This window comes from Electrophorus electricus, chromosome 17 (assembly GCF_041902795.1).
Source record: "Electrophorus electricus isolate QZ-2024a chromosome 17, ASM4190279v1, whole genome shotgun sequence".
In the NCBI taxonomy this organism is placed as follows: domain Eukaryota; kingdom Metazoa; phylum Chordata; class Actinopteri; order Gymnotiformes; family Gymnotidae; genus Electrophorus; species Electrophorus electricus.
Genome location: NC_137513.1, coordinates 15816394 through 15843700, shown reverse-complemented (window position 1 = coordinate 15843700; position 27307 = coordinate 15816394). Strand labels below are relative to the sequence as shown.

The 27307-nt window shown below is 47.0% G+C and overlaps 1 protein-coding gene across 8 annotated transcripts in view; it reads left to right on the top strand.

Annotated features, from left to right (window-relative positions):
• Positions 1–238: 238 nt before the first annotated feature.
• Positions 239–27307, top strand: part of chd7 (chromodomain helicase DNA binding protein 7) — a 45773-nt gene continuing 18704 nt past the window's right edge. For 4 of the 8 annotated variants that reach the window (XM_035533960.2, XM_035533959.2, XM_081699645.1 and 1 more), the window contains exons 1-12: positions 239–481; positions 10151–12152; positions 15852–16261; positions 22160–22289; positions 23614–23742; positions 23930–23995; positions 24952–25007; positions 25401–25515; positions 25987–26070; positions 26284–26421; positions 26581–26702; positions 26954–27197. In XM_035533960.2, coding sequence (XP_035389853.1) covers positions 10329–12152; positions 15852–16261; positions 22160–22289; positions 23614–23742; positions 23930–23995; positions 24952–25007; positions 25401–25515; positions 25987–26070; positions 26284–26421; positions 26581–26702; positions 26954–27197 — 3318 coding nt within the window. In that variant the 5' untranslated portion in view covers positions 239–481; positions 10151–10328. Of the gene's footprint in view, positions 482–842; positions 1126–5262; positions 5480–8999; positions 9018–10150; positions 12153–15851; positions 16262–22159; positions 22290–23613; positions 23743–23929; positions 23996–24951; positions 25008–25400; positions 25516–25986; positions 26071–26283; positions 26422–26580; positions 26703–26953; positions 27198–27307 lie in introns of those variants that run through there. The other 4 variants (XM_081699643.1, XM_081699646.1, XM_035533958.2 and 1 more) reach the window with 4 other exon arrangements.

Below are 27307 nucleotides of genomic sequence, written 5' to 3'. Positions count from 1 at the left end.
AATATATCAACTGCGCATACGTTGTGATTTCTTCATTAATCCTAGCTGTCAGATGTAGAATTCAACTTTGTGAACTATGTCGGCCTACGTTGATGGCATAAAAATGCTTTCAGCCTGTTAAGAGTGTAGGAGATTGAAGGCAGAAAAAACGCTCATGCGTCACAGCCCGGCGAGGTCACTCACGCGCACGCATGTTTATCTAGTATACCATGAACGCGCCCCCTGCCTGTGGAAGGTGAGCGCGAGCGTGCGGAGGAGAGGGCTCGAGCACACGACCGCCTGGATCGATCGGATTAAACTCGAATTGAGAGAAATTAGCACAAAGGAGTGAAGCAGAGTCGGCGAGGACCGCAACCTGAAACGCTGGCTGTACCAACAGAAAGTAGACATTCAGCCTTTATTATCACGTTTGAAGGAATTTCCAGGACGTACTGTTTGGAGTTAATTTGCGAGAAACCCAAACTGACCTGCGTTGAACAGGGTAAGTAGCTAGCAAGCTAATTGTCTTTATTTCGTGATGGTTTCTACTTCGTTGTATTGCAAGTACATTTGTTTATTAGCGTCATGTGGTTTTCGTGGCGTTTCAACCATTTATCTCCACTTTTTATTGTGAGAAAACTAATTTAAAGAGTTGTTCTAACTTGTTTTCAATGAAATCGGCACATATGAACAAAACGTGGAAGTTGATTTGTTTGGTAGTTTCATAAGAAACAAAGCTACAGGGTATCCGAAGGGGGGGGGGTAGTGTAATACTTGAAAGGTCTTTAAAGTAAGTAGCTTGCTCACATGCTAGCATTAGCTGGTTTAGCTTGCCACCTTTTCGTTGGCTTCATTGTAATGAGCGAATCTGTCCCGATTAGTTGTAATGAAAAATCGGAGTGTTGGTAAAATAAGTAACACATTTGTCCCTATTTGGCAAGTGTACACATGAAACCGTGCTTAGAGGGGTTTCTTTTCGTTTTATCACTTAAACTTTTGTTTTCTAAAAGGGTGAAAAGCTGTGCCTTCGTTAGCAAGCTAATGTTATGTTCAACGAGACACGAGGTGGTTTGAATGTAGCTGTAGAGGTGAGTCACTGGCCGTGCTGAATGAGGGAGATCCCCGACCCCGTATCAACAACCCACGGTAAAACAGTTCTCCTTGTATATCAAACTTCTTTCAAGTGTTGAGTTAGTTGTTGCTTTGAGTTTATATCATAGCTACATCGTATAGGGAAATCGTTAAATGTATTTTTTTGGAATTGGTAATCGTTTTGAAACTAGCTACGTTCGTCCGGAGAAGGACAATATACGTGGGGAAGGTTGCGTGAGGCCAGATGGTCAATCCCTTGTTTTTCCTATAACTCTGGTTAAAATGCTCAGTTATGTCTTAAAATGTGTTTAAAGTGGTATTAAAATGACGGTTTCGTTTTCTTTTTGGAAAATGTGATGTATATTTTGTATTTAGCCGAGTGTAAAGTACGTTTCCGACTAAAACGTGCGCAGTGGTAATTAGCTGGTTGGAAGTGCCCTGTCGGTAATGTTGGAGAAGGGACGTCGTCCTCATGGTCTCACGCACAGATAACAGGATACAGCCAGCCAAAAGTTCTACATAGTCCAGGTTTTTTCACTGTATGCACATTTGTAAGACAACGTTTGTAATAAAACTTTGTTTTATAGAAAGCTCGTTCGGTCGCGGTTATTTAATATAGGACAAGTTTTTTAAAAAAGTTTCAGATTCTGCTCATATCGCGACGTTGTTTCAGATGTAGACGTAATGTCGTGTCTTTATTACTATACCTGAAAGCTAAATAAGGAACTATATAAAAAAAAACACCTGACTCCAGACAGATCGAGAGATATGAGACCTCGCGGTCTCAGCCTTATGCCGCCTTTGTATAAAGCTTACGAGTCGTACCTACGATTTAATTGTTTGTACTGGAATGATAAGTTTTTAAAACTTTATTTTAAGCAGCTCTGTTCCTAATCTGCCATATTAAACGAATAATCGTTTTAGACCTAGTAGTATCGTTGTTACTGCCACTCGCCCCCTGTGAAAGTCTTTAACCTAAGATGGCAGCTTTAATGTGTGTCGGTCCACTCAGTGAACAGATATGAAGCCTGTGCATGGCGGAGCAGATGTGAGGTCGCATTGTAGTAGCTTCGGGCTTTTTCTTCTCCTTTGCCTTTTGTGGTTACAGCGGCTTGTTCACTAGTTGCATCGGCTTGAAAAGTGTTACGAGGCAAGCGCAGGTTCCTCTTTTCTCCGGCGACAAAGTTTCTACAAAACTTGTTTTACCTGCACGTATTAATGTCGGTGCTCTCGACTGAGAGACACGGTTGTTCTAACGGATTCAACGTGGAAATAATTTTAGTAATTCGCAAAAACAATGAACCGAGGTGAGGTGGTGGTCAACCCTCAGGCGTGAAGTTCAGAATTTCACCTGTAAGCGGAGCTTTTATCGAGACAATTTTATACTAGCATTCATTCGTCAGCCGGGTGATGATTTTAATCGTATTTGCTATAAGTGTTGGTTACAACCATTACAATATCTGATGTTTTGGTGATTAGGCTGCAAAGTGTGACCTTCATGGGCAGTTGTTTATAACACTGACTGCGAGATCTTGTCGCTGTTGCTTTTTACTTATTTAAGCTCTAGAACACAATTCTGAAAGCAGCAGCTATTTCAGAGGTGGAAGATTTAACCTAAATCCAGGTTTGCAGATGTTTGAAATTTGTTGCCACTTGTGCCTAACCTGTGCACAAGAAGCATGAAGTGCAGCCATCCAGTTTTGAAACCCCCAATAGAAATACAATACCAAACAACTATGAAGTATATTATTTCAGCGTTTAATTTGTTAGTTAATTGCTTGGTTTAAATGGGCACTTCCATATGTGGGCCTAAGAACACATGTGGTGCAAACTAAAATGATTATTCAAAAAGGTCTTCTAGACATAGATAATCAGCACAGATTTTCCAGGTAGTCAGATTGTGTGGTCCTGTGTGTAGATCCATACTGCATTCGGAGCTTGGGCTCTGTTTTGTGACTGCATTTTGGAATGTGGTTCTCAGAGGGTTCCATCTTGGCCTACACTGAGTACATCAGTGTGGGTAAATGGGTTGGGGGGGGGGCATACTGGGGGGAATTTTAAGATTGAGATCGATCACTAGCGTGTGATCATGTAGGGGTGTGTTGGTGTCACCAGGCAGAAAGATGTTGATCAGAAAACAAAACCACAACTTGATGCTTTCACCATTATTCCTGTTTATTGTAGGTGCCTCCTTAGGATTAAAGGATGGCTGATTTCAGAGCAGGTGGGGAAATTGTGGTTGGTGTCAGCCATTTTAATTTGTTTGATGTGTAGTATGAACTCCACTGAAATCTTTCTACATGTGACTTGACAGGGACTGTCAGCTTGCTTCCTGCCTCTCATTTGTTTAATCTAATAATGAAAGGGATTTCTTTCTTTAGTGTGGTAACTTGTTCCAAGCTTTTTTCTTGTTTTGAATTTTCAACTTTTATATATTCATTTAAAAAAAAAACTTATTTAAAATTATTTAAGCGTTTATGTAATGTACATCATCTGGCTGTGTAATTGGGTCAAGATTAAAGTTGATGAACTGTTACTGTGGCGTGGCTTTGCCTTGCCCGCATTGTAACATGACCATAAATTTTGAATTAGAGGATTGACCAAGTATCTGATCCAGAAATGTACACTAGTTTGTTGGGTTTTTTTTTTTTTTTCATGAAACCAAACCCTGGGTGTATTGGTGATTTTTCTTGAATCTGTAGCCTTCCAGGAATGTGGGTCAAACACACTCCCACCCCCCAAAACCCCTTGGTATCAGGCTATGCTTCAAAGCTGGTATGTCGCGTTTGTGACATGCTTTCAGTCTACGTCAGGCAAGGCACCCTGTCGCGCGTGCACACACGCAGAGGCCCCTCCTCTCAGCCAAGGGTTAGCAGGAGGGTCTGTTGTACTGCAAAAACAAGCAGCCTTTTCTCTCTCCCCCCCCCCCCCCCCACCAAAAAAAAAAACACACACAAGATGGAGGATTTGGTTTTAGACCAGTCAGAGTGTATGGTTGTAATATTATGAGAGCCTTTCAGCTTTGTGTTAGGGACAGTATATGCCTAAAATCGTTGAATATGTTATTCTCCCATTTTGTTTCAAGTTGAAAAAGTATGTAAAAGGGCAATAGAAAATCAGGATAAAATCTGTGATTAGAGGCAACAATAGTTTTATAACGATGCCGAAATATATCACAGAACTACTGCAAGGTAGGCAAATTCCACTCAGAACACATCCAAACTGCTATTTTGCCATCATTCTTCTCAAAAGAAGCGCTCAGAGATGCCACTTTTTAAAATCAGTATATATTTGAACAAAAACAGTTTCTGTAACAGTGTTTACTGCTTGATGACCATTTCCTTATTTCCCCTCTCCATTTATTTCTTAATGCCTGCAACCTCTATTCATGCATCAGCTTGACCGCAGGCATGTCCTAATTCTAGAAGGGAGCTCTGCATGGTGTGTGAATGAACTAACTGTCCTCACGCCCCCAGGTAATTTCTCTGCCCCAGGCGACTATAGGCAGGCAAAAGGCCCTCGGGATGTGCAGGCCTAAGAAACCCATCTACCCTAAGGAAAAAGTTCAGACCAGTGGCTGGCCTCCAATCACACCTCCATGCCTGCAGAACATGGCATTGATAATGCTGTCATCTCCCTGTTTACTAGCCATTTTCTTGTTTTAGCCATTTATGACTTGTCTGAATGAGAAGTGCTATTATTGTTTTATTAGATGAAAAATAAAATAAACCCTGAAAACGGTGGTTATGTAATGGTTATGTAATTAAATGAGGTTATGTAAACAAACATATTGGCAGTCAGAATATTAAAACGCACCAATCACTATTTATCTAAACCAGGGCAATCTAGAATGTAAAGTTACAGTATTTGGAGGAAACCTCTTTGCTGCTGTTCTCAGTAGAATGTTTACTGATTCACACTGGCAAGACATCATGACAGGAAGTTAATCTGGGAAAACTTCCTCTGAATCCTTTCATTGCTACAGCATGATGCATGACTAGAGGGCCTGAGGTCTGTGGTAGCTCTGCATCAAAGCCCTGTTCCAATATCCACAAATCATCACAAATTAACGTTACTGAGACAGGGTTAGGTTTTTATTTAGCCTTTTATGTACACACCAGCACTGTGAAAAAGTGATCTTTACCCAGACAAAGCACTTCATTTTTTGCCCCATGTTCTCACTGTTCCTAGAGCAAGAGGGTGCAGTGGAGGCTTTGCTGGGCCAGTGGCACATCTTTGGTTGGTGAGGCAGCCTGGGTGACTCCAGGCCCTTGAAGTGAAGGTCAAAGCTCTTGCTCCCATCTCTTCTGCACTCCACTTAGATTCGTTTGCATAGTTTGCCTACATTTCATTTTTTAGGACAGTAAATGGTGCAGGGTCAACGAAACTGGCCACATCAATCCACAAAGTAAGCATGCTTTTGTCCTTCCCTTCTTACTCTCTTCCAAACTTGCATGTGCACGCTTGGCTATCGGTGAGTAACAGCTCTCACCTATTTAATGAGGAGGCCAAGCGTAAATCCAGCCGATCTACACACACAACCATGCAGCTCTGCCTCTACTACTGCCCCCCACCCCCATCCACTCCTTGCATCCTGTGTCACACTCATGCTGTCTTTTGTGCTGAGTTGCTCACCATAGATACACTCCCCCACCCCCACTGCCCAAGTATACAATGTGTTCTCTCTGTCTCTCCCTCTCTACCCCCTCCTCTCCCTCTTGCTCGCTCGCACACTCTCTCTCTCTGTCTGTCTCTCTCTCTGTCTGTCTCTCTGATATAAATTATGCCCAGCTGCACAAGCTGACTCTTGTGGGGGTTGCTAGAGAGCAGAGAGAAATAAAAGAGCGTGTTGCTGGTGTCTGTTGGTTGCGACGACCCTGTTATGAGTGGCGAGCTGTTTCGCTCCCCCTCCTTCTCTGTTTCCACGATGCACCTTCTGTCAGCAAAGATCAAACCAAAGGCTGGGAGCAGAACCACAGGTGGTCCCGGACGCTGTGCTCTCCTAACAGTGTTTTAAAACACTCTCTGAAATGGGAAAATTGTGGAGCCAGGATTGGTTAATCAGTGACTCTAGTTGCAGAGTGCATTAAAGAGGTAGGCAGTGTTAATGACTGCAATCACACACTTGGTGGGCCATTCCTCAGACTCTTCCTTATTTGTCATTTTAAAAACAAATATGACTTATTTATTTTGTTGTTTTTTTGGCAGGATCATTGTTTGGATCTAGCTCTTACAGTTTTAGGCTATAGCTGTGTGTTTTGACAAACAGGGTTGGCTTCCAGAACTGCGGTTGAAGTTATAGGCATGTGGCACAGGCAGTGACCAGCGGGTGCTCCAGTGGTCTCAGCCGTGGATCTTCACACATTTTATTTTACAGACCCTGTTGATTATGTGGATTTGAGTATGGAACTGAATTGCTTGCTTTTTTCCTTTCAACTGGAAACTGTACCTAAAAGGAAGGTGTGAAGATTTAAAATGATGATTAAATATTTGGAGGGTTTTTTGTATAAATACTATTATAATTGCGAGCATACATTTTCATTTTCTATTGTACTATTGTAATATGTAATCCATTCAGTTTTACTGTCTTGATTTTATTCATTTGGTGCCAAAGTTGGCTGGCAGAACTTAACAAATCTAAGGATGTGGTCCTTGAGCCATTTCACTCCAGGCTGCTAAACATAAATGAAAGCTTAAAGGGTTGCATTTGGCATGATCTCATTTGCATGCATAATTCTAAATAGCCCCTATTTGTTTTTCTTTACCGTGGGCATGTCCCAGTGCAGTGTTCCTTTAAGCGCTGCACAGGTGCGGCTCAGGGCAGCTTGTTCAAGAAACCCATGTGACTCACCGATTATCTGCAGCGTCTGGGACGATTGCCCTCATCACATGTTCTGTAGGTTTTATAAGTTCTTAAGCAGAAGATCCAATTTGAATTTGCACCTCAGGTCCACAAGACATTTCTTACTGTGATCGTTTGTTGTTGGTCAGGCCATATACAGGCTGTGAATTCTGTTTGTAGGTATTTATTTTCTTGTCGGCCCTGCAGCGGCAGACTGCAAAAAAAACAACAACAAACAAACAAAAAAAAAGGCCTAAGCTGGATTTAATGCAGAAGCAGGCTGATTCACATGTGTTGCCAATCAGGTTTGTCAGTTGTAATGTAGCTTTATTCCATGATTTACGGATGACCATTTTTTAAGTCGTCATGGTTTCAGTGATGTTATCTGGTGAATCACTGTGACCGCAGCAGTACAGGCGCTCCTAGAAATGGATGCTGTTAAGCGCTCACTGCTGTCTGTGCGATTTCCCCCCCCCCCCGAGAACACCCCCGGGTCATTGGGTCATTTTAAATGCTTTTCCGAGGGGGCAGAATAATACGGTGATTAACGTTTGAGTTCACTGCCGTGCAGCATGGTAGCTTTTGAGCCTGTGGTTGGCCTGCGAAACCCGCAGCGAAGGTGTACAGATCGGTCTGCATTCAACCTCCAAAAGAACAAGAAAATGTAGGCAACTTCCTTTGCACCGGTGAACGTGACAAGTTTCCAACTCTGCTGGTCTCACAAGGAGATACAACAGCATTTATAAGGACCTAAATGACTCCTTTAAATTTGAATATAGGACGGTGGGTTCACAGAAATTGTATACTTATCAAGCTCATGTTCAACTGGAGATGTTGAAATGCAGAAATGGAGGATGGCAAAGAGATGGCCATTTCCAGCTTCATGATGTCCACAGCAAATGCCTGCTGTTGACTGTTTTTTGCTCTGGTCACTTCAGTTGGGGTAGTTTTTCTTGCCAATATGTGGCCACTGCTCTGTGTGTGAGGGAATGAATTAATGAGAAATGAGTGGAGGTATAAGTGTGTGTGTGTGTGTGTGTGTGTGTGTGTGTGTGTGTGTGTGTGTTTGCTCTTCCCATGGATCTCCCTGTCTCAGGCCAAGCTCTGCCGCCTACACCCGGTGGCTATTGCGTGAGTAAGTGCTTGCGTCATGGCACTCCGACTGCGTGTGGCTGTGGTGTATGTTCCTGCTCTTCTCTTCCTCAGGGGCGTGGCCTGGCACGTGTTCCTGCTCTTCTCACTCTCAGGGGCGTGGCCTGGGGAGGCAGGGGGTGCAGCTCTGGCACCCTGCCACAGCTGCCACTCTCCGCAAGGAATTAGTTGAACGGGTCAGCCCCACCGGCTTAGACATCAACTCTCATCAGAGAGATTCACATTTTATCCTGGCTCTGGGACCTTTCCCCCCCATGTGTGGGTGAGGGTCTGTGCAGGTGTGCGAGCGCAACTGGGTGGGTGTGTGTGTGCGCACGCGGGTATGTGTGTGCAGTTGTCACAGCAGCAACAGTATCTTGTGAATGGGCTATGATTTATGGTTGTGGTGTTGAGAATGACAGGGGTAACTCCTCTTCCTCCTTTAAAGCCGAGATGTGGTAAGCGTTACTCTCAGGCCACAGGCTTGCTTTCCACAACCCAAACCCCCCCCCACCTTTCACATTATAGCTGCTCATCCCAGTCACCCTGTGTCCTCTCCCCTGCAGCTTCTGCACCTGGGCTGCAGTAAGAGTTTTATTGACTTTCATTTGGATAAGTCCAAAAGATTCTGTGCTTAGTGTGCTTTTCTTTTTTTTTTACAGCTTAGTTTACGAGTTTGATGGACCAGTTTGATCACGTGCTGGAGTTGGTCATCCATAGTTTTCATAATGTATTGTGTATTGTGCAACTGTTGTGGGTGATGGTGTGTGGGTTTTTTTTTTTTTTTTTTTTTTTTTTTTTTTTTTTTTTTTTTTTTTTTAGCAAGGTGTTGTCTGATGTTGCTTTACAGGAAGTCCTGACATCTGTCATGATCCTCATTATGGATAGGAAGTTCTCAGCCCTCCTTTGTCAGCCCCCATGATCTGTGGCAGGAAGGCTTGATGTAAGATAGGGTGAGGTGTTATTTTCTCAGGTCAGTTTCTGATGTCCATAGAAATGGCATGTAGTTCCGTATCTTTTAAAAATATTTAAAAATATTTTCATTTTACTTCCACCCCCTTATATGGCTAGTTGGTGGTGTAAATCTGGCTGAGTGATGTAGGTTTTCAGCAGAGAAGGAGGAGCAGGAGAGAACTGGAGAAAAAGGGGGAAATGGGGGTTGGGTGAGTGAGGCCAAATGAACAGAGAGGAGGAGCCCTGACGTGTGTGTGTGTGTGTGTGTGTGTGTGTGTGTGTGTGTGTGTGTGTGTGTGTGTGTGTGTGTGTGTGTGTGTGTGTGTGCATTCCTTGCCCGCCCTGCTCTCCACATGCGCATTCTAAGCTTAACACACACAAAAGTAGTTGTGGTTGACTTGAACATCCAGTCCTCGTGCAGAATACTTGTCCCCACCCCCCACCACCAACGCCATGCCTGGTTTATCTCGCAGCTACATAATTCCCACTGCTCATCTGATTACATGGTACAGGGGAAGACCAGGTTAGGGACGCGCACACGTGTGCATGCTCACTCCTAAGACACGAGCACCCAGTTGTGGTTGTAAACACGCATGGCTGTAGGGAGCAGGCTGTGGCCGGTTGGGAGGCTGTGATCCAGCAGGTGGGAGGCCTGCTTGTGTTCCCACATCTGCCGTCCTGGCTTGGCAGCTGCTCTGGTGGAACTACTGCTGCTGCAGCTCCTTCACTCCCCAGCCCTTTTGTTCTTTCCCGACCAACAACGAATTGTAAAGAATGAATGAATTTAGGCTCTGTGCCTGAGTGTTCTGCGTGTGTGTGTTTGTCTGTTAGTCCTTTTGTTTGGCAGCAAAAGGAGAAGAGTGGGGGTAGGGATTATAGATTGGGTGAGAGTCAGTTACAACTGACCTAACTGAGGGGCAGTTGGGGTGTGGGTTTATTTTAAAAATAAATAAATAAAAATTTAAAGCCTGGGAAACACAACTACTGTGATTCATTGGCAGAAGATGTAATGAAGTCCAGTTTGAAATGGACCAAATAGAGAGGCTGCTTGGTCTCATCTAGAACTATTTGTACTAACCCATGCTTGCACTCTCTCTCCGTGTGTGTGTCCCTCCATTCCTCTCGTCTTTCCCTCCCCTTCTCTCTCTCTAGGTCCTGTTACCTGCCTTCGCCTGACGCTGCGTTCTCTGAGAGAATTAAGGAAATATGGAGTGACATGCTGCAGATTAGTTAGCGGATTAGCAGCCTTGAGGACATCCACCTCTGCGTGAGCGCACGTTCCCTGTCCTGCGTCTGAAGCCCTGTCGCTCAGTCAGACTGGCGAGCAGCCATGTCCGACCAGGGCATGATGAGCCTCTTTGGGGATGAAGGGAACCTGTTCTCCGACGGGCTCGAAGGTCTGGGGGACTGCGGCTACCCCCAAGGCCAGGCAAATACTATGGGCCAACAGATGACCCACGAGCACCAAGGTTATGGGCAGCTCCCCTCTTCTCTCCACCTCTCAACCCCCACAGTGCCCGGCCAGCCAAAACTTGGCCACCACTACGACCACTTTGGTCAGTATGAACAGCACAAGATGCATCCGATGGACCAGCAAGGGGGCCGCATGATGGGTAATGGCCCGGTCAACGGTATGTCTTCCCCTCACTCTCGGTACCACGGAGCCCCTGTGGCACACAGTGGAGGACCCGGATCTGGTGGGGCGCACCATGTCTACCCAGGGGCGGCGGGAGACAGCCGAGGCCAGTCGTACCAGGATGGCAGTAGCGCCTGGGGCCCTCAGGCCATTCAGGTGCCCGAGCAGAGCCGACCCCCTTTTCAGCAGCAGCAGCCGGCCCAGCCACCCTCGCACCAGCAAGCGCATGGCCACCAGATGGCGCCCTACATGGGGCGCGGAGACTACGCCATGCAGGGCCACAACCAGACGCAGACTCCTCCTAGAATGAACCACTTCCCCCAGGGCATGCCTCAGGAGGCCAGCCGATTCATGGGCCACGTGGGCCTGGCGCAGAACGCCGGCATGGCAGCGCCAGCTATGCGCCACCCGGCCCAGGCCCCCCCGCAGCATCAGCAGCCCGGGCAGCAGTTCCTTCACCGGACACCGCAGGGCACCGTGCATCCGGACCCTGTAGCCGGCCACGGCTCACCATTCCCACAGAGCCCGTCGAGGCAGCAGCAACCACAGCCGCAGGTAATGGGTGGAAGAGCCCACCAAAACATGAGCTTTAGCATGAACAACCAGCCAGTCTCTAGCAACACTGTAAACAGCTCAGGGCAGTACCCTCCCTATCCTCAGTATGGCAACCTAAATCAGGGATTGGCCAACACTTCAGGGATGAGTCCCAACATGAGCCTTACTACCACCACCAGCAGCAATGGCAACCCCAGTGGCCCCGTGGCCCAGGTGCAGCGTTACACAGGGCCCGGGGGGCCCCAGCGATACCCCGCGCCTGGCCCCCAGCAGGGAGCAATGCACCAGCAGCCCCTCCACGTCAACCAAATGCCCCCCCAGCCTATGCACGCAGCACAGAACCAGCCCCCAGCCCAGCCTAAAATGCAGCAGCATCTCGCCCCTCCACCTCAGGGATCATATGGCTCGCCCCCTTCCATGTCACCCATGAGGAACCTAGGCACACCCACGGGTACGCCTCCACCCCAGCAGGGCCGCCCGCCCAGTGCAGGCCTGGGGCCAGATGCAAGTGGCTATCCTGGAGTTCCGCTCCAACCCCAGGGTGCCATGGCCCACCCGCAGAGGGGCCCCGGGCCCATGAACCCAGCCCAGCAGCTTCCCCACCCCCAGCAGCTCCCACATACCCAGCACCCTAACCCCACACAGATGTATGCAGCTTTGTCTCCCAACCAGAGGGCCACGGGTGCTCAGGGAAGGCCTCCGTCAGGGCCCGGCACCAACCCGGCCGATGGGCAGGCCCCGCAGGAGCAGCGGTTGCTCCCTCAGCAAGCACCACGGCCTGGGCAGCAGCTGCAGGCGCCCTCATTGCCTTTCCAGCTGCAGCAGGTGCGTGCCCCTTCAGCCCTGCCAGTCTCACAGGCACACCTGGCAGTGCACCACCAGGGTTCCCCGCCGCCACAACCCGCAAGCTGGCCCCCAACACACCAGTCACCTCCACCCAGCCACCAAGTGCCTCACATGCAGGTGAGTAGAATGGGTAAAGTTCCATGAGGGGGTGTGGTTTGGGTTGGGGGGAGTGGGAGGTGTTTGTGTGGGTGTGTGACTTTTGGAAAGTCCTTTTTGTGCAAGTGGGTTTTGGAATATGTGTTTGAGGGTTCATCTTCCACAGACAAGTGTTGCCACTGCGGGTGCATGGGTGTGTGGGGAAATGGATTTTTACAGCTGTTTATTTCCTCTTCGTGCATATCCTGGCCCTCCCCGAGACACAGGCGCCACTGCACTAATCTCTCCCCTCCCCCTCCTGAAGGGGAAATGCTCCCTTCCTGCTCTCTCTAAGCATCTCTCTCCTCCCCTCGTCTGAACTCCTTCCGCTTGTGCTTGCTCTCTTCCTCTCTTTCCTGCTGTCATGCTCTCATTTTTTTTTCTCTTTCTCTAACCTCTGTCTCTCTGCGTCTGTCTCAGAGGACTCATGCATGAGTTAATAGCGTTCAGCAGGATGTGTCCTGTTGGGATGTTGGAGGAGGGGCCAATGGGGAAGGGAGGTTAGCAGCTCAATAGCTCTGTGTGGGTCACATGCTGCCAATGCCATTAGCTTGTTTTGCACTGAAAGCCTCTTTCTCTGGTGACCCATTCGCACACAAAGGGCAGTCCTGGTGTACCACTCCTATCCAGCATATAGGGTTTTTTTATTTGGTGGGGAGGGGTGGGTGGGTGTCTGTGTCTTCTTTCTCACAATTGCACCACCATTCAGACCCGATGCCCATTTGCCTAGTGGGTCAAGTTGCCTAGTGGGTTGCCCAATTGCCTGGTGTGGTGGGGTTTGGGGGGAGGGGTGGTGGTGGGTTTTTGTTTTTAGTTTTTGTTGTTGGTTTTTCTCCCCCTTCCAGCTTCCTGATAGTAAACTTTGGTGGATGACATCTAAAATGTCAATGTAATTTGTCTTAAAACACAACCTAGATGTAGGGCAGTATTCATTGCTTCAGTGCATCTCAGTCTCTGGCTTTGGGCTAAAAAGCCATCATTCCTTTTGTCTGGATCTCAAAATGTGCCTGAAGGTATTGGATCAGCCTCCCTCCTCCTTCTGTCTCCAGTGTGTGCTAGATTTAATAGTCACCTTCAGGCCAGCTGTGGCAGTGTTTAATTATTGAGGTTAGGTTGTCTCGTTGCAGTGTTTCTGCACCTTTAGGCAAATATTTGGTTAGGGATATGTGCACTACTCGTGTCCAATACAGGTTGGGTTGTGTTCTCAGGACTGTAGAATACAGCCTTATTACAGCTGCTCCCCAGTACAGTAGTAAGCCAGGATGGGTTTAGTAGGCTCTATGTTCACATTCAGCAAAGGTCTAGAGACTCTAACTGCTGTAATAATAATTCATTTAAAAAATTTAGCATGGCTGGTCATGCACCTTTCTAACTAGCTGACTACCTGTTCTCAGAACCATTACAATATTTGCATTAGGAGGGTCTTTTTAAATTATCAAATGATTTGAAAACTTTTGCTATTTGATCAAAAGAAGATTGCATTGTCTTTTAAGCCAAACCATGGTCCTCTAGCCAAGAGTATACCTAGAACCCACAGGGAAACACCACACACCACTTTTAAATGCTTCTATTAGAATGTCGGTGGTCCTCACAGACTTTCTAATGAGAGATAAATGAGCAGCCCCCAGTCTACTGGAACAGACTCTCCATTGTGGCTTCTGCGGCACCATTTAAATGGGTACCAAGCGCAACTGTTCACAGCCACACGTGGCCTCGTTATTTATGGAAAACAGTGGTAGTACACAAGTTACGGCCCAGCCGTGGTGTATGGAGGCGATGGCGCTTGAGGGATGAGTTTCACACTTTAAGTTTGTCCATGCTGTTTAGACGACACTGGGTTGTCCGCTTATCAGTCCCAGTTTTCCCACCCCTAAACCAGTGTCCTTGGAACTGTAGGGCCACACTGCTGCACATGTTTACTGGTTTTCTTGCATATCTCGTGAGGTGTGGTGGGTTATATAGAATTGTACTATGAACCATCAATACTGGGTTTGATTGACAGTGCTGTAATTAAGTAGCACTCTTGAACTGTTGAAAACCAGGGATTCTATACAAAATGTGTTCTGAATTACATTCATTAAATACACAGCATTCAAATGGGAGGTTGCAAATATTGTGTAGATGTTCTCTTGGTGGTGTGCTTTTGGTATAAATTGCCAGAATATGTTCTAGGACTCCCTTTTCTTTTTGACATGATGAGTTGGTTTGAACTAGCTTACGGTGCCCTATAAATAAGGATCCCATTTAGATTTGCTCTTTGTTGGAGTCAAGCTGAAGTTCAAGCCATGAATCTTTAAGATGGCGTTTAGATGGGGTTTGGCCTGGTGCGCCTGAGCCAAGTTTTGTCAGATGAATTGGGTGTTAGCTCATCTCCAGTTCTCACAGTGTAACCCCTCATATATATATATATATAATATGTCGTCGCCTGCCCCCAGCCCCCAAATTTTAAAAAATCTCCACTGTGAAGCAGCAGCACAGAGCTCCTTCAGGGAGTATTTAGCTCTCAGAGTGAGCACTTTGCCTGCCAGATTAACTGACACGTCAGTCTCTCCCAGGGAGAGATGAAACTTTATATCATGCATATCGCATTCTGGTCTGCGGCTGTCAAATTAAAAATGCAGAGAGCGCATGCGGAGGGCCTATTGTCATTCATGCAATTGATTATTGGGCAGGCTTGGCAAGAGACGAGACATTTATCCGTTAAAGCAGCAGCAGGGTAGGCACCGAGCTTCCCCCGCCCTCGCCGCTCTGATGACCGTCGCTGGACTGGGTGTTGGGTGTTTTGGGTGACCTTGTGGTCGTTTGGCATGCACAATGCACACTCTTCATCCTCCTCTGTACATTACAGGAAATTTGCATCTAACCGCCCTACTAGAGTGGTGTGGTTTTTGAGAGACTTATCTTAAAGTGCAGTGCATGCCATGCAGTAAAACATCACAGAGCAGGGCTGAAGCGGCCTTTTTGAAGTCTATTCTCAGAATCATCCGCCTCCCGATGTATTTAACAACAAAAAAAAAAAAACCCAATAAAACCTGCATCCCAAATGGTTTTCACATGGGTGGGGGGTTGTTCAATGCTTGCCAGAGTTGTGGCATATTGCAGTAAATTTTGCTGATGTCTATAAATGCCTGTCTCCTTCCCCCTCTTCTCCTTCTCTTTTTAAAGTATAGATATAATTTATTATTGCCATAATGTCTCAGTCCCATCTGCTGTTGGGACTCTGGGCAGCTGGACACCCTGTGCAGATGCCCATGTGTTTTCCTGTCACACACTCTGCTGCTACTGGAGAAGGGAGTGTGTGTTGCCGCCACTTCTGGGAAAGGCAGAGCTGGATAGGGGGTTGCTAGAGTTGTTTCTGCAGGAAGATGGAGAGAGCCAGTACTCTGGGGGAGCACACTGGGGCAGCCTGGGGAATACTGCATGCTGCATACGCTGATGTCAGCAGGGGGGAGGGTGAGAGGAGGATTTGGGGCAGCGGGGCTTGAGGACAGAATAAAATGTAGAGACTTCTAATCTCTTATCTAGGATTTTATACATTGCCGCACAGGTTGTCAAAAAGTCCATTTGAAACCAAGTTGTCCCCTCTTATTTTTTTGGTGGGGGCTTGGTAATTACAAACAGAAAAGACATCTCCTCTCATTTGTACTGCGCTAACTGAGATGTTCCTGTCCCGCTTGGCAGCATTCCCCATCGGACCCCTCTTCAGAAATGACTGCGTCCAGCAGGGCATCCATCCCAGGCCCCAGCTGTGACGTGCAGCACACGGGAAGCGAACAGAAGCCAAAAAAGAAGAAGAAAAAGAAAGCCAAGGTGAGCGAGGACCCGGATGTCAAGGACGAGGACAGTAAACTGGATGCCTGCAGAGGCGGTTGCTTCACAACTGGTGGGGACTCTGTGTTGAGTCTCTCCAACCAGTCTTCTCTCACCAAGAAGAGCAAAAAGAAACCAAAGGAGAATGCAGCCAAGGAACCGAAGGAGCCCAAGACTCCCAAAATGCCGAAAACGCCCAAGACACCCAAAGAACCCAAGGAGCCTAAAGAGAAGAAGGCCAAGGCCACCACTCCTAAGGCGAAGAGCTCCAAAAAGCCCAGGTAGGCAAAGAATGTTCTTACTGTGAAAACATTGTTGAGGTTGTCTGCTATTAGATTAATAATGGCTTGGGACCATAACCTGTGCTTTTAGGTGGGGTTCAGCATAAATGGTAATACCCTTTGAAGCTTTGTTTTTTGTTTTTGTTGTTGTTGTTGTTTTAAATATAAAGTGAACTGGGACAAACATTCTGGTTTTTGTTTGGAGAGGGAGGGTGGGGGTGGTTTCCTCCCCCGCCCACTGTCTTTCAGCATCTAGTTCAATGGATGTGCCGTTGGACATGTGATTCTGTGGTTCGCGGAACTGTAGTTATGTTTTCTAGGTAGTCTGGTACCCTGTGATGCCATTGGTGCCAAGTCTGTCCCCAGCCAACTGGGTAAACCCATGCATTAATAGGCTAATTCATGTTTTTCATGTTTGTGGCAACAACCCAGCCCACTCCCCTTTATGCACTATGTTGACATGGTATTGGGACGCCTATGCATTACACTTACAGGATCTTTTGAGACATCCTTTTCTACAACGTTTGAGTGTGTCTGTGGGAATTTTTTTTTTCCCATTCATCCAGAAATGCATTGGATAGTTCAGACAATTGCAACTTCCTCGCAATTTCTGTTCTAGTTCATCCCAAAGGTGTTCAGTGGGGTTGAGATCAGGGCTCTGTGCAGGCCTGTCAAGTTATTTCACACCAGACTTACCCAACCATGCCTTTATGGATCATGCTTTGTGCACTCTGGCATGGTCATGCTGGGACAGAAATAAGCCTTCCCTAAACTTCCTACAAAGTTGAATGTGTACAATTCTTCACAATGTCTAGGAATGCTGAAGATTTCCCTTCACTGGAACTAATGGGCTTAAGGAAACACTTGGAAAAACAATCTGCATTATCCCTCTCCCATCAAACGTTACAGTTGGCACAATGCAGGCAGGCGTGTAACGTTCTCCTGGCGTTTGCCAAGCCCAGACTCATCCATCAGACTGCCATATTCAGAAGTGTGATTCGTCACTCCACAGAACACGTTTCCACTGCTCTAGAGTCCAGTGGCAGCATGCTTTGCACCACTCCATCTGACGCTTGGCATTGTGCTTTGCAATGTAAGTCTTGCATGCAGCTGCTCGGCAATGGAAACCCATGTCATGAAGCTCCCAGCGCACAGATTTTGTGCTGATGTTATTGCCAAAGGAGCTTTGGAACTGTAGTTACTGAGTCAGCAGAGCATTGGTGACTTTTATGCACTATGCATCTCAGCACTTGGCGAGCCCACTTCGTAACTTGTCGTGGTCTCCCACTTTATGGCTGAGTTGCTGTGGCTCCTAAACGCTTCCACTTTTCACTCACAGTTGATTGTGGAATATCTAGGAAGGAACTGACTTGTTGCAATGGTGGCAACCTATTACAGTACCACTCTTGAGTTCAGTGTGTTCGTTAGATCAACTGCCATTCTTTCATGAGGGCTTGTATAGTCAGACTGCATTGCTTGATGCTTTATTTAATACCCATGTCAATGGGACTGAATGAAACACCTGGATTCAATGATTACGAGGTGTCCCAATACATTTTTTCTATATTGTCTATATTTTGGTTACAAAGTCTGACCTCACTGCACTGCTACCTAGCTAAAGGAAAACTAGGATTACTTCAAATAATGAACACAGTCCAGTAGCTATCATAAAACGTGACCTCGTGTAAGGAGAACTTAAATAATCCATATCATTATATCCAACAAAAACGTGTCCCATCCTTCACACCCATCATGCACTCATTTGTGTGTACCACGTGCTGTCATCTGCATGTGCTGCCAGGAGGTTAAAGCTCAGCCTGGGACATTTTCAGTCTTGCCACCTTCTCTGGGTGTGCACCACAGCCAGCATACTGACACTGGTCTGCATTAAGCCTCACCCTCATTTCCCCTGCCAAAGCATCTCTTCCAACACTTCCCCCAAACCAGAGATAACAACCTGCCATCAAGTGAATATGCATTAGCCGCTGAACTGAGCAGCCTTTTTTTTTTTTCTCCTCTGGAGTGCAGGCAGTAATATGAGCTTCCTGAGGAATGTCAGGAGGGCCCCCCCCCCCTTACCCGAGCCCCTCCCCTCTGAAGCACTGCCACTTCACTGCTTGCTTTCATCTAGAGGAAGAGGGCGGGGCCAAAGTCAGCGGTCGGCAGCGCCTCTGCAGCACACAGCCAGAGCAGGAGGTCATCTTAAGGGGGAGGGGTGTGTGTGTGTCTGTGAGAGAGGAGGGGGAGGTGCATTTCTCCATTCAAAATGGCACCTAATGGTAGTTAGTCCACCAAGCTGCGTCATTAATCATGCCAGCCTGGATTGGACCAGATCCGCTCTAGCGTTGGATGTTACGGTGGTTGAACCTCCAGGGGTGTGGTGGGGGTTATTTTTATTTTTTGGAGAGGGGTGGCCCCTGCACCCCACCCAAGCCCACAAAGTGGACTACTAGGATGGATTCCGCATAGCATGCCATACCATGTGATTATCCTTTGTTATTCAGTTTCACCCCCACCTGCCATTTTTTCAAATGCTACAAATACTTCCCTAGCTCCCTTATCAGCTTTCTCTTAACCTTTCCTAGGCTACTTGCATGTCCTAAAACAGGGGACACAGGAGGAGAGAGAACAAACAAGATTCAGAGGTGTTTTGATTTTCAAAGGCTTTTGACCTTGCTTTTGTTGTCTTTCTTAACCAGAGGGAAGGTACAGCTATAAATAGTCATTCTGCCTTGTATGGGACCACACCCAGGGGTTACACTTGAACGTGCACTGTTTGCACAGGTTTTGTTTTTGTATACGCAACCATCAAACACTTTGCGGACTCCTTCCGTGTGTGTGTGTGTGTGTGTGTGTGTGTGTGTGTGTGTGTGTGTGTGTGTGTGTCAGCTCCCCAGTGAGAAGTCTGAAGTGTTTTGCAATGCAAATACCCTTCTCTCATCCTCAATTCATTGGCAGGTTCCCAAGCAACTACAGCAAATCCCCCATTTTAGCACCAAAGCGTCTGCTGCTTCCCTCCTTTCTGACTGTCTGAACACCTGGCCAGCCCCACACGCAGCCATTGGCTCTTCAAGCCCTGCGATTTGATCTCACGCTGACGCAGAGACTCAGGTTATCTCATAAGTACATCCTGTACACTCAAAAGTAAACCACAACAGTGGTGGTTGCATAGGAAGTGTGGCTGTGTGCGCACGCGTGTGTAGTTTCTAGACTGCTGGCCCCACAAGCCTGTTTTTTGAGTCTCACTCCATGCCAGCATGGTTGGCTTATTAGTCCATAAACAAGTGCCAGTAGATCCTCTACTAGGATCTGGCCAAAGTGGAGATGGTGGGAGGTTCATGCGACATCATGCCTCAAAAGCAATGGAGAGATCAGGAGAGTAATACAGATTCCATGGCATGTAGACACCTCACCCACCAACCCACACTTTTTTTTTTTTTTAACTTTTTTTTTTTAACTTTTTTTCTTTCTTTGCTGTATAACTCATTGTTTGTAAGGCGTGCATCACCAGGGATTAGGAAGTTTCACCACTTGTGAAGAGTTGGTTTCCCTGCTTCAGAGATTAATCGGACCACCTCCTTCTCAAGAGCTGGGTTTTTGGCCCATAGATGAGTGGTGGCCTGCTAGTGCTAACGCACACATCGCACCCAGGCTGTGTGCGAGAGGGAGTGGGGCATGTTGTCCCCACTAAACTTCTGCCATCAAAGCCCTGTTACTCACAAGACAAAGAGCACCCCACCCCCAGGGCCCACAGTGTGCACATGAAAAGGCCTCTGGGTGAAGGCGCTTTGTTCATCAGTCTGTCGAAAGTTGGTTAAGTAGTCACCGCTGCGTCTACTTCTATCTGAAGATGGCAAATATAAAGCATTTTCTGTTTCTCTGCTGAGCAGCTTGCAGTAAATGGACGTGAGGGTGTGCGTGCATGCGCTCCTGCACATGTGCATGTCTGTCCAGCAATATGTTGAGGCCTGGGTCATAAATCTGCTGTGTCAATGATGAGTGATTCCACAACATGTATGACCTTGCACAGATAGTGTGATGCTGTTGCCACCTTTGGATTCTCCACATGGTCTTGGTGTGGTTTTCCTCCTATCCCACACTTGCGTACCCACACGCTTGACGCTGTCCTGTGGACACACTCACACTGGCTTTATACATGGTCCTTTATGTCCTCATTATCAAGTTTGCTCTTTCACCCTGTCTCTATTCCACTATTTTTCCTCATATCCCATATCTTTGTCACACATCCCAACTCACCCACGCACTTCCTTTTTCCATTTTTAGTCTCCTCCACTTGCTCTGATCCAGTGAAGCGTTTCCCATCCTTTAATTAAGTAATGTTTTGAGCAGTTTTGTTCCAACGCCCTGTTGATCCCAAATGATAACTGGATTACATTTAATTCTGCCTTGAGTTCAGCAAGTCTGTGTCTAGAAATTATCCAGTGCTTGGTCAGATGTTAATAGCTGCTTTTTTCTTTTGGACTTCTCTCATTCATTCTCTCTCGTTCTCTCTCTGTGTTAATGTCTTTGTTTGTGTATCTGTGTTTACATTTTCACTTGTGTGATGGTGACTGCAAAGGAGCTGAGGAGGCTAAACTGGGTGTGTGTGTGTGTGTGTGTGTGTGTGTGTGTGTGTGTGTAAGAGAGCAGCTGCTGTTAGAGGAGGCAAGGGGGGGGGGTCGTCCAGTTGAGGATGAGTCATCTCACCGGCAACGGCAGGTGTCCCATTAACCCCCTGGCCCTCTCCTCCGTGTGCGCGTGCGCAAGAAGGAGCAGCGAGCTCCGTGTCCTGCTTCCACCCCTGCCTTCGCTCCTTCCTAATGCCAGTTACACCCTCAAGCTCTGCCTCTTTTACATATATATACACACACACACACACACACTCAGAGCGCAAGGTGCAGACCCTGGTGCTCTCAGTCCTGCTGCCTGGCTCCATGCACTGAGCTGGGAGCAGGTGCTGGGGGATGGGGGATATGCTGCTGAGCCTGTGTGCCTTCAGCAGAGATGGAAGTTGGTGTGTTGTCTGTATCCAGCCCTAGAGGCAAGCTGCTCAGGCAGTCGCGGTCCGAGCCACTCCCCGGCCACCACTGTGAATCAGAAAGGTCAGGCCATCGAATGCGAGCGTGTCATCCGCCCTTCCAGTGCACGCACCCCACCCCCCACCCCCAGCTCTTCATGCCCTCATAGCCCCCACTTTTTTTTTTATATATATCCCTCTTTCCTTTTGTATGTCTCCCCCCCCCCCCCCTTTCTTTCTGGCTATGTTTGCTGAGCGGTGACAGTATGAAACCCAAAGCCACAGAGTCTTGCTGCTGCAGGTGCTAGAGAGAGAAGGGGGAGAGAGTGTCTGACTGAGGCAAGCAGATGGCTTTAGCCAGTGGCGTCCAGCCAGAGGAACAGGTGCGGGTCACATGACCGCCGGTTACCAGGGCGATTTGATTGCTCTTGGCGTTCAAATGAAAGGAGAGGGGGGCCCCAGTGCGGGTGTGTGCACGAGCCTCCAGGGCATTGTGTAATCTGTGGCAGGGAGAGCAAGCGATCAGGATTCGGAGCTGGAAATGGAGTTAGCGAGCCCGCTCTACAGCTCTGGTGTAGCTTGCTTTCTTATCTGTGTTTTTGTGTTGGGAACATGCAGTATTACTACTTTGCCCCCCCACCCACACCAAATAGGAGCTAATCTACCATAGAAGAAATGCATAAAGAAATATGGTTTTGGCCATCCCTCAAAGCCCACTTTATTTTATAATTTATTTGTTCGCTTTTCTGTACAATGCGTTTTGCGCACCCTGAAAAAGAGAGAGACAAAAACAACAAAATAAAAACACAGCAAATGATGCATACAATCAACTGTAGTCTATGGGCTTCTACCTTCAGATTCTGTGATCTCTCTGTCCATAGTGCTAAGAAGTTGGACTCTGAGAGCAGCACCAGGAAGGAGGCCAAGCGTAAGAGGGAGCCCTCCATCACTTCGGACACAGAGAAAACGCCCCCGCCCTCCCCAGAGGAAGAGGATGACGATGGTGTTCAGGTAACTGCTGTTGTGTGTGCAGACGCTTCAAATCTGGAATCATGCATCGTCGGTTGGCAAGCTAGCAGTTTCAGTTGAAGTGTAACTTAAGGTATGTTGCTCTGCTCAAAATGGAGCCACATTTAATTACGCCCCAAAAGATCTTGATGGCTATCTAGAACCTGTTTTAGGTTATTTTACTGCTACTAGTTCACATCTAGACTACCATGCTACCATGCCTTTTACCTTAGTTTGGACAGTCTCCCACGTGCCTGGTTATGGCCTGCTGTGCTCCACCATCTTGCCTGGCACAGGCCGAGCTAGCCAGCCCAGACCATCTGCAGATTTCTGCACAGGAACAGATCTTGGGCGAGCTCACTGATTGGCTGACTTCCTTTGTTTTGTGCATGAGCCGATATCAGTGTGGCCAATGTGGACGTTGCGATTAACAAGGGGATTGTTTTTATGAATCAGCCATATTGTGTTTAAGAAAGCAAGCGTTGCTGGATTGCTTGATACCCTCCAAGGTGATTATCCAGGGCCTGATTTGCATAGTATGTACCTGTAAAATGATGTCGTGGTGGTTTTGCGGGGGGTTTTTTTGTTTGTTTTTTGTTTTGTTTTTTTACAGACCAGTTTATATTGTTTTAAATTAATGGTCTCTTATGAACTGGGCATTAAGTCATTAATCCGATATTGCTGGTGCCCTATAGGATTAAACACACTTTAGTTCTTCAGTGCTGATGAAGGAAAGCATGTGGTCTTCCTGGTCAGCTAAACACCCTCTTACAACCTCTTGTGGTTGAGAAGTCCACTGTAGTCAAACTTGAGTGTTGAGGCTTGTTTCAGAGCAAATGAAACCCTTTTGTGCATGGTATATGGACTTGAAAATGCAGTGTTGAAACAATGGTTCAAAGTCAGGATTATTTGGTTTAGGGTGTATTTCTATGACTGAGCTAAATGACTCCATGAGATGGTAAGTGTTCCCTGTGTGTACCAGTGTAGGTATCTAAATTTAAATGCCAGTAGAACCCATGTGAAAGAACTGGTTTACCAGCATGATAGGAAATTGCTAAAAATATCAGCAAAAGGACTTGCATCAGTCAGTTTCTACAGTTCATGTGCAGAAGCTGGATGTTTGTGTTTTTTGTCCCATGTGGCCATTTACTTTTAAGAGCTTTTGTATATGTTACCAGTAAGCAAGAAATAAAATAAGATCCCAGGGATAACCTAACTGTACTGATCTTTGTACGTAATACATTTTCCATGACCCTTGCCTGTGAGTTTTACCGGTGTGACCTGATGACTTTAAATTGTTTAATTCATGTGTGTGTGCGCACTGCAGAAGAGACGCTCAAGCAGGCAAGTGAAGAGAAAGCGCTACACTGAGGACCTGGAGTTCAGGATCTCTGATGATGACGATGGCGATGACTCTCCGGGACCCAAATCTCCCTCAACTACCTCCGAGCAGACGGTCAGTAGTGCCAGCTGCTGTGATGTGCCAGCCTAAGAGTAGAACCACAGTCCTGAGATCAGTTTGGACTGATGGTCACCACAGCAGAGCAGGAAAATCACTGATGTAACAGATTGTTTGTTGTGATGGAGGAGCCATGTTCCCTGACTGATTTATTGTTGTCCCTTTTTCTGCGTGTGTGTGATAGGAGATGCCCGATGCAGAGGGCCCAGTTGTGGAAAAGATCATGGGTATGCGTACAGTAAAGAAGCAGGTGAGCGGTAAATTTCCCCACTATGTAATGTATCAGTTGAGGCTCTCCTGCTTCTTGGCCCAAATCCTCCCCCCGCGTAGCCCAGCACCTCGCACCACTGCTGCGTCAAAGCCCTCCACCTTAGAGCCCATAACAAAGAAATCTCAGAGAGCAGAGAAATTTTATCCCACTGTAGAGGCAGTAGTCTTAATCCTCAAAGGAATCCCCACACTCCTGATTCACCACTGGTGTGGAATAGTAGTAGCAGCAGCAGCAGTAGACTGAGCCGGCTGGGACGACGGGAGCGTGAGAGCCTTCCCACCCCCTCCTTTTGGAGCGATCGAGCTCCACTTTAAGCAGCTCCGGGCGGCAGGCAGTGCTGCTCCCTTTCAGAACCACGCAGCGAGAGTCCGCCAGCCAAAAATAATACACACGGCGCGAGGCTCTCAGTAGCACAGCTGCAAATGGGCTCCCGCCCGAGGAAATGGTAGATTTTTGGCGTCTGCCGTAGCATTGTGGTTTTGGCAGGAAGCCAGGGCCGGGTCAACTCCCTGCGAGTGAGGCTGTGTGTGGTGGAGGGGCTGAAGTGATTCATGACTCATGACTAAGGCATACCGCACTACTCTTTACAGTGAGGGAGGGAGAGAGGGCCCGTCTGGGTTTTTGAGCTTGTTGTCTCCTCCCTGGCTCATGCTTGTCGTTTATGCTTTTGTCCTGGGGCGATACAGACAAACAGACAAAAATATGCATGCCAAGAAAATGACAACTGCTTACGTTTTGTCACAGGAAACGTAGTATGTGTAGGCGGGGCATGTCCTGTTAAGTTTAGGCTGTTCTCCCTTGGCTTCCCTGCAGTGCTGATTTTGTGATTTGATTCTCATTGAACTTTGAACATACTATGTTAAACAAATGGTGAACACCTGACTGCATTCAAAAGCAATGAATCCTGCCCTCTTTTCCTGCCCTTCCTTTTTCAGCTGGATTCTGGAGAGGAAGTGGAAGTCGAAGAATTTTATGTCAAATTCAAGAGTTTGTGAGTGTCTCTTCTAAAATGGCTGCCTTGTAATGCAGATTCCTTTGCCAGAACTGAGATGTTTGTCTTAATGTGCATCAGTCTTATTTAAGCCTTTTGCACAAATGCTACCTGTTTTCTGTTATAGCATGACATGCCTCTTCAACGTATTTAATGGGGGATGATGTGCGTTTATGAATAGTAAAAGTGTCATTTTCTGATGGTTATTAGCACAGCTTCATGTACCAGTGTAATTTCTAATTCATTATTTTTTTTTAAAAACCTCTTGTATTACACATGCTTATTTTGTGACAGAATGGTGACTGTTTTGTGGTTAACTGCAAGTTAGCCAGCCATGACTAGTTTGTTTACATTAAAACACCTGATGACTCTGGTTATGCTCCTTTTTGATAGTTCGTACCTGCACTGCCGCTGGGCTGATATCGAGGATTTGGAGAAGGACAAAAGAATCCACCAGAAGGTCAAGAGGTTCAAAGCTAAACAGGCGCTAAACAACTTCCTAAGTGAGGTTAGTACCTGCCCTACATTTCCTGGTTGTCCAGTCATTTTGCTACCCCCCCTCCCACCCCACCCCTTCCCCCCCAGTTTCCACTGATGATGGTTAATGGGATGACATGGCAAGAACAGCTTGTGTATTTTTATGATGTCTTTTTGAACAGGTTCGTGTGAAGTCAGTAAATAATGACCTTGTCAAACCTTCTTACTTGCTCCCAACACCAAGGCAACGGAGTGACTGAGTAGTTGTATTCATTCACAAACTTGAGAGGAGAAGGTTTGCTCTGCTTAGCCAATCATCTCTCACCAAGTATGGGAGATTGCAGCAGTTTAGATGGGGGATTCCCCAGATGGAATTAACACTACCCGCAGCAGACGTTAAATGATGCACTTAGATCCCCATCAAGGTGCATTTGCATGCATTGTTTATATATGCCTTCCTACACACCTTCAACCTAACTGGGCTCACTGTTCTGATTGCCAGATGGATGATGAACCCTTCAACCCCGACTATGTGGAGGTGGACAGGGTTCTAGATGTTTCTGAGAGCACAGATGAGAACGGAGAGGTATATGACTGCTCCTTTCTTTTCCCTTTGTTCTTAATGAGCTGTGAAATGCACAGATGCTTAGAGACCCTTTCCTTGAACAACTGTTAAAGGTTAATGCTCAGTTTGATGTAGTAAGTTGTCAGGCTGCAGCCTTTGCCCTGTGTAAAAGTCCAGATGAGCATTGGCCTGCACTGCTGCGACTAAGTCTTTTTGTGTTTGTGCCCTGGCCAGTCTGTGACTCTCTATCTGGTGAAGTGGTGTTCTCTGCCATACGAAGACAGCACATGGGAGCTGAAAGCAGACATTGACCAGGGCAAGATTGAGGAGTTTGAGAGTGTGATGGCACGGGACCTGGAGCTGAAACGTGTGGTGAGACCTGCTACTCTGTTCACTCTGCCTGTGTTCACTGTGTGGAGGCCTGAGAGAGACAGAAGCAGGGTGGTGGTGGGGGGGGGGAGGGGGCGGAAAAGGGCCACGTTCTTGCGGTTGTTGAAAAACCACTAACGGGAATTGTTTTATTTGAAACAGGAGCGACCTCCCACCAGCGACTGGCAGAAATCCGAGAGTTCCAGGGAATATAAAAATGGCAATACACTCAGGGAGTACCAGCTGGAAGGAGTCAACTGGCTGCTCTTCAACTGGTACAACACGTATGTATGCAATTACCCATTACCCAACCAGCACTACTGTTTTGCACCCTCATTAATGCAGGCCATAAGGGCACAATTACACACAACACCTTCTTTTCTGTTGAATGTAGTTCCCTCTGTTTAAATTAAGGGGTTTTAATGAACAGCTTTATTCCCCACTTAGGCTCCAGTGTTCCATTCAGCAGACATCTAATTCAAGCGCTCAAACACTCTTTTCCCCCTCCTCTGTCCCCTCCCCCGACCTCATTTAGACGAAACTGCATATTAGCTGACGAAATGGGTCTGGGAAAAACGATCCAGTCCATCACGTTTCTGTATGAGATCTACCTGAAGGGCATCTGCGGCCCCTTCCTGGTGATTGCACCCCTCTCCACCATCCCAAATTGGGAGCGTGAGTTTCGCACTTGGACAGAGCTCAACGTGGTCGTCTACCACGGCAGCCAGGCCAGCCGACGCACCATCCAGGCCTATGAGATGAACTACAGAGATGCACAGGTAAAGAACACCTATGGTGGGCTTGTTTTTAAAACATGGTATGTATTTGGTGTGTTCGTTGGCATTGGTCATGCCTTAGCTATATGTTAAGTCTGCCCAGTCACAATGCA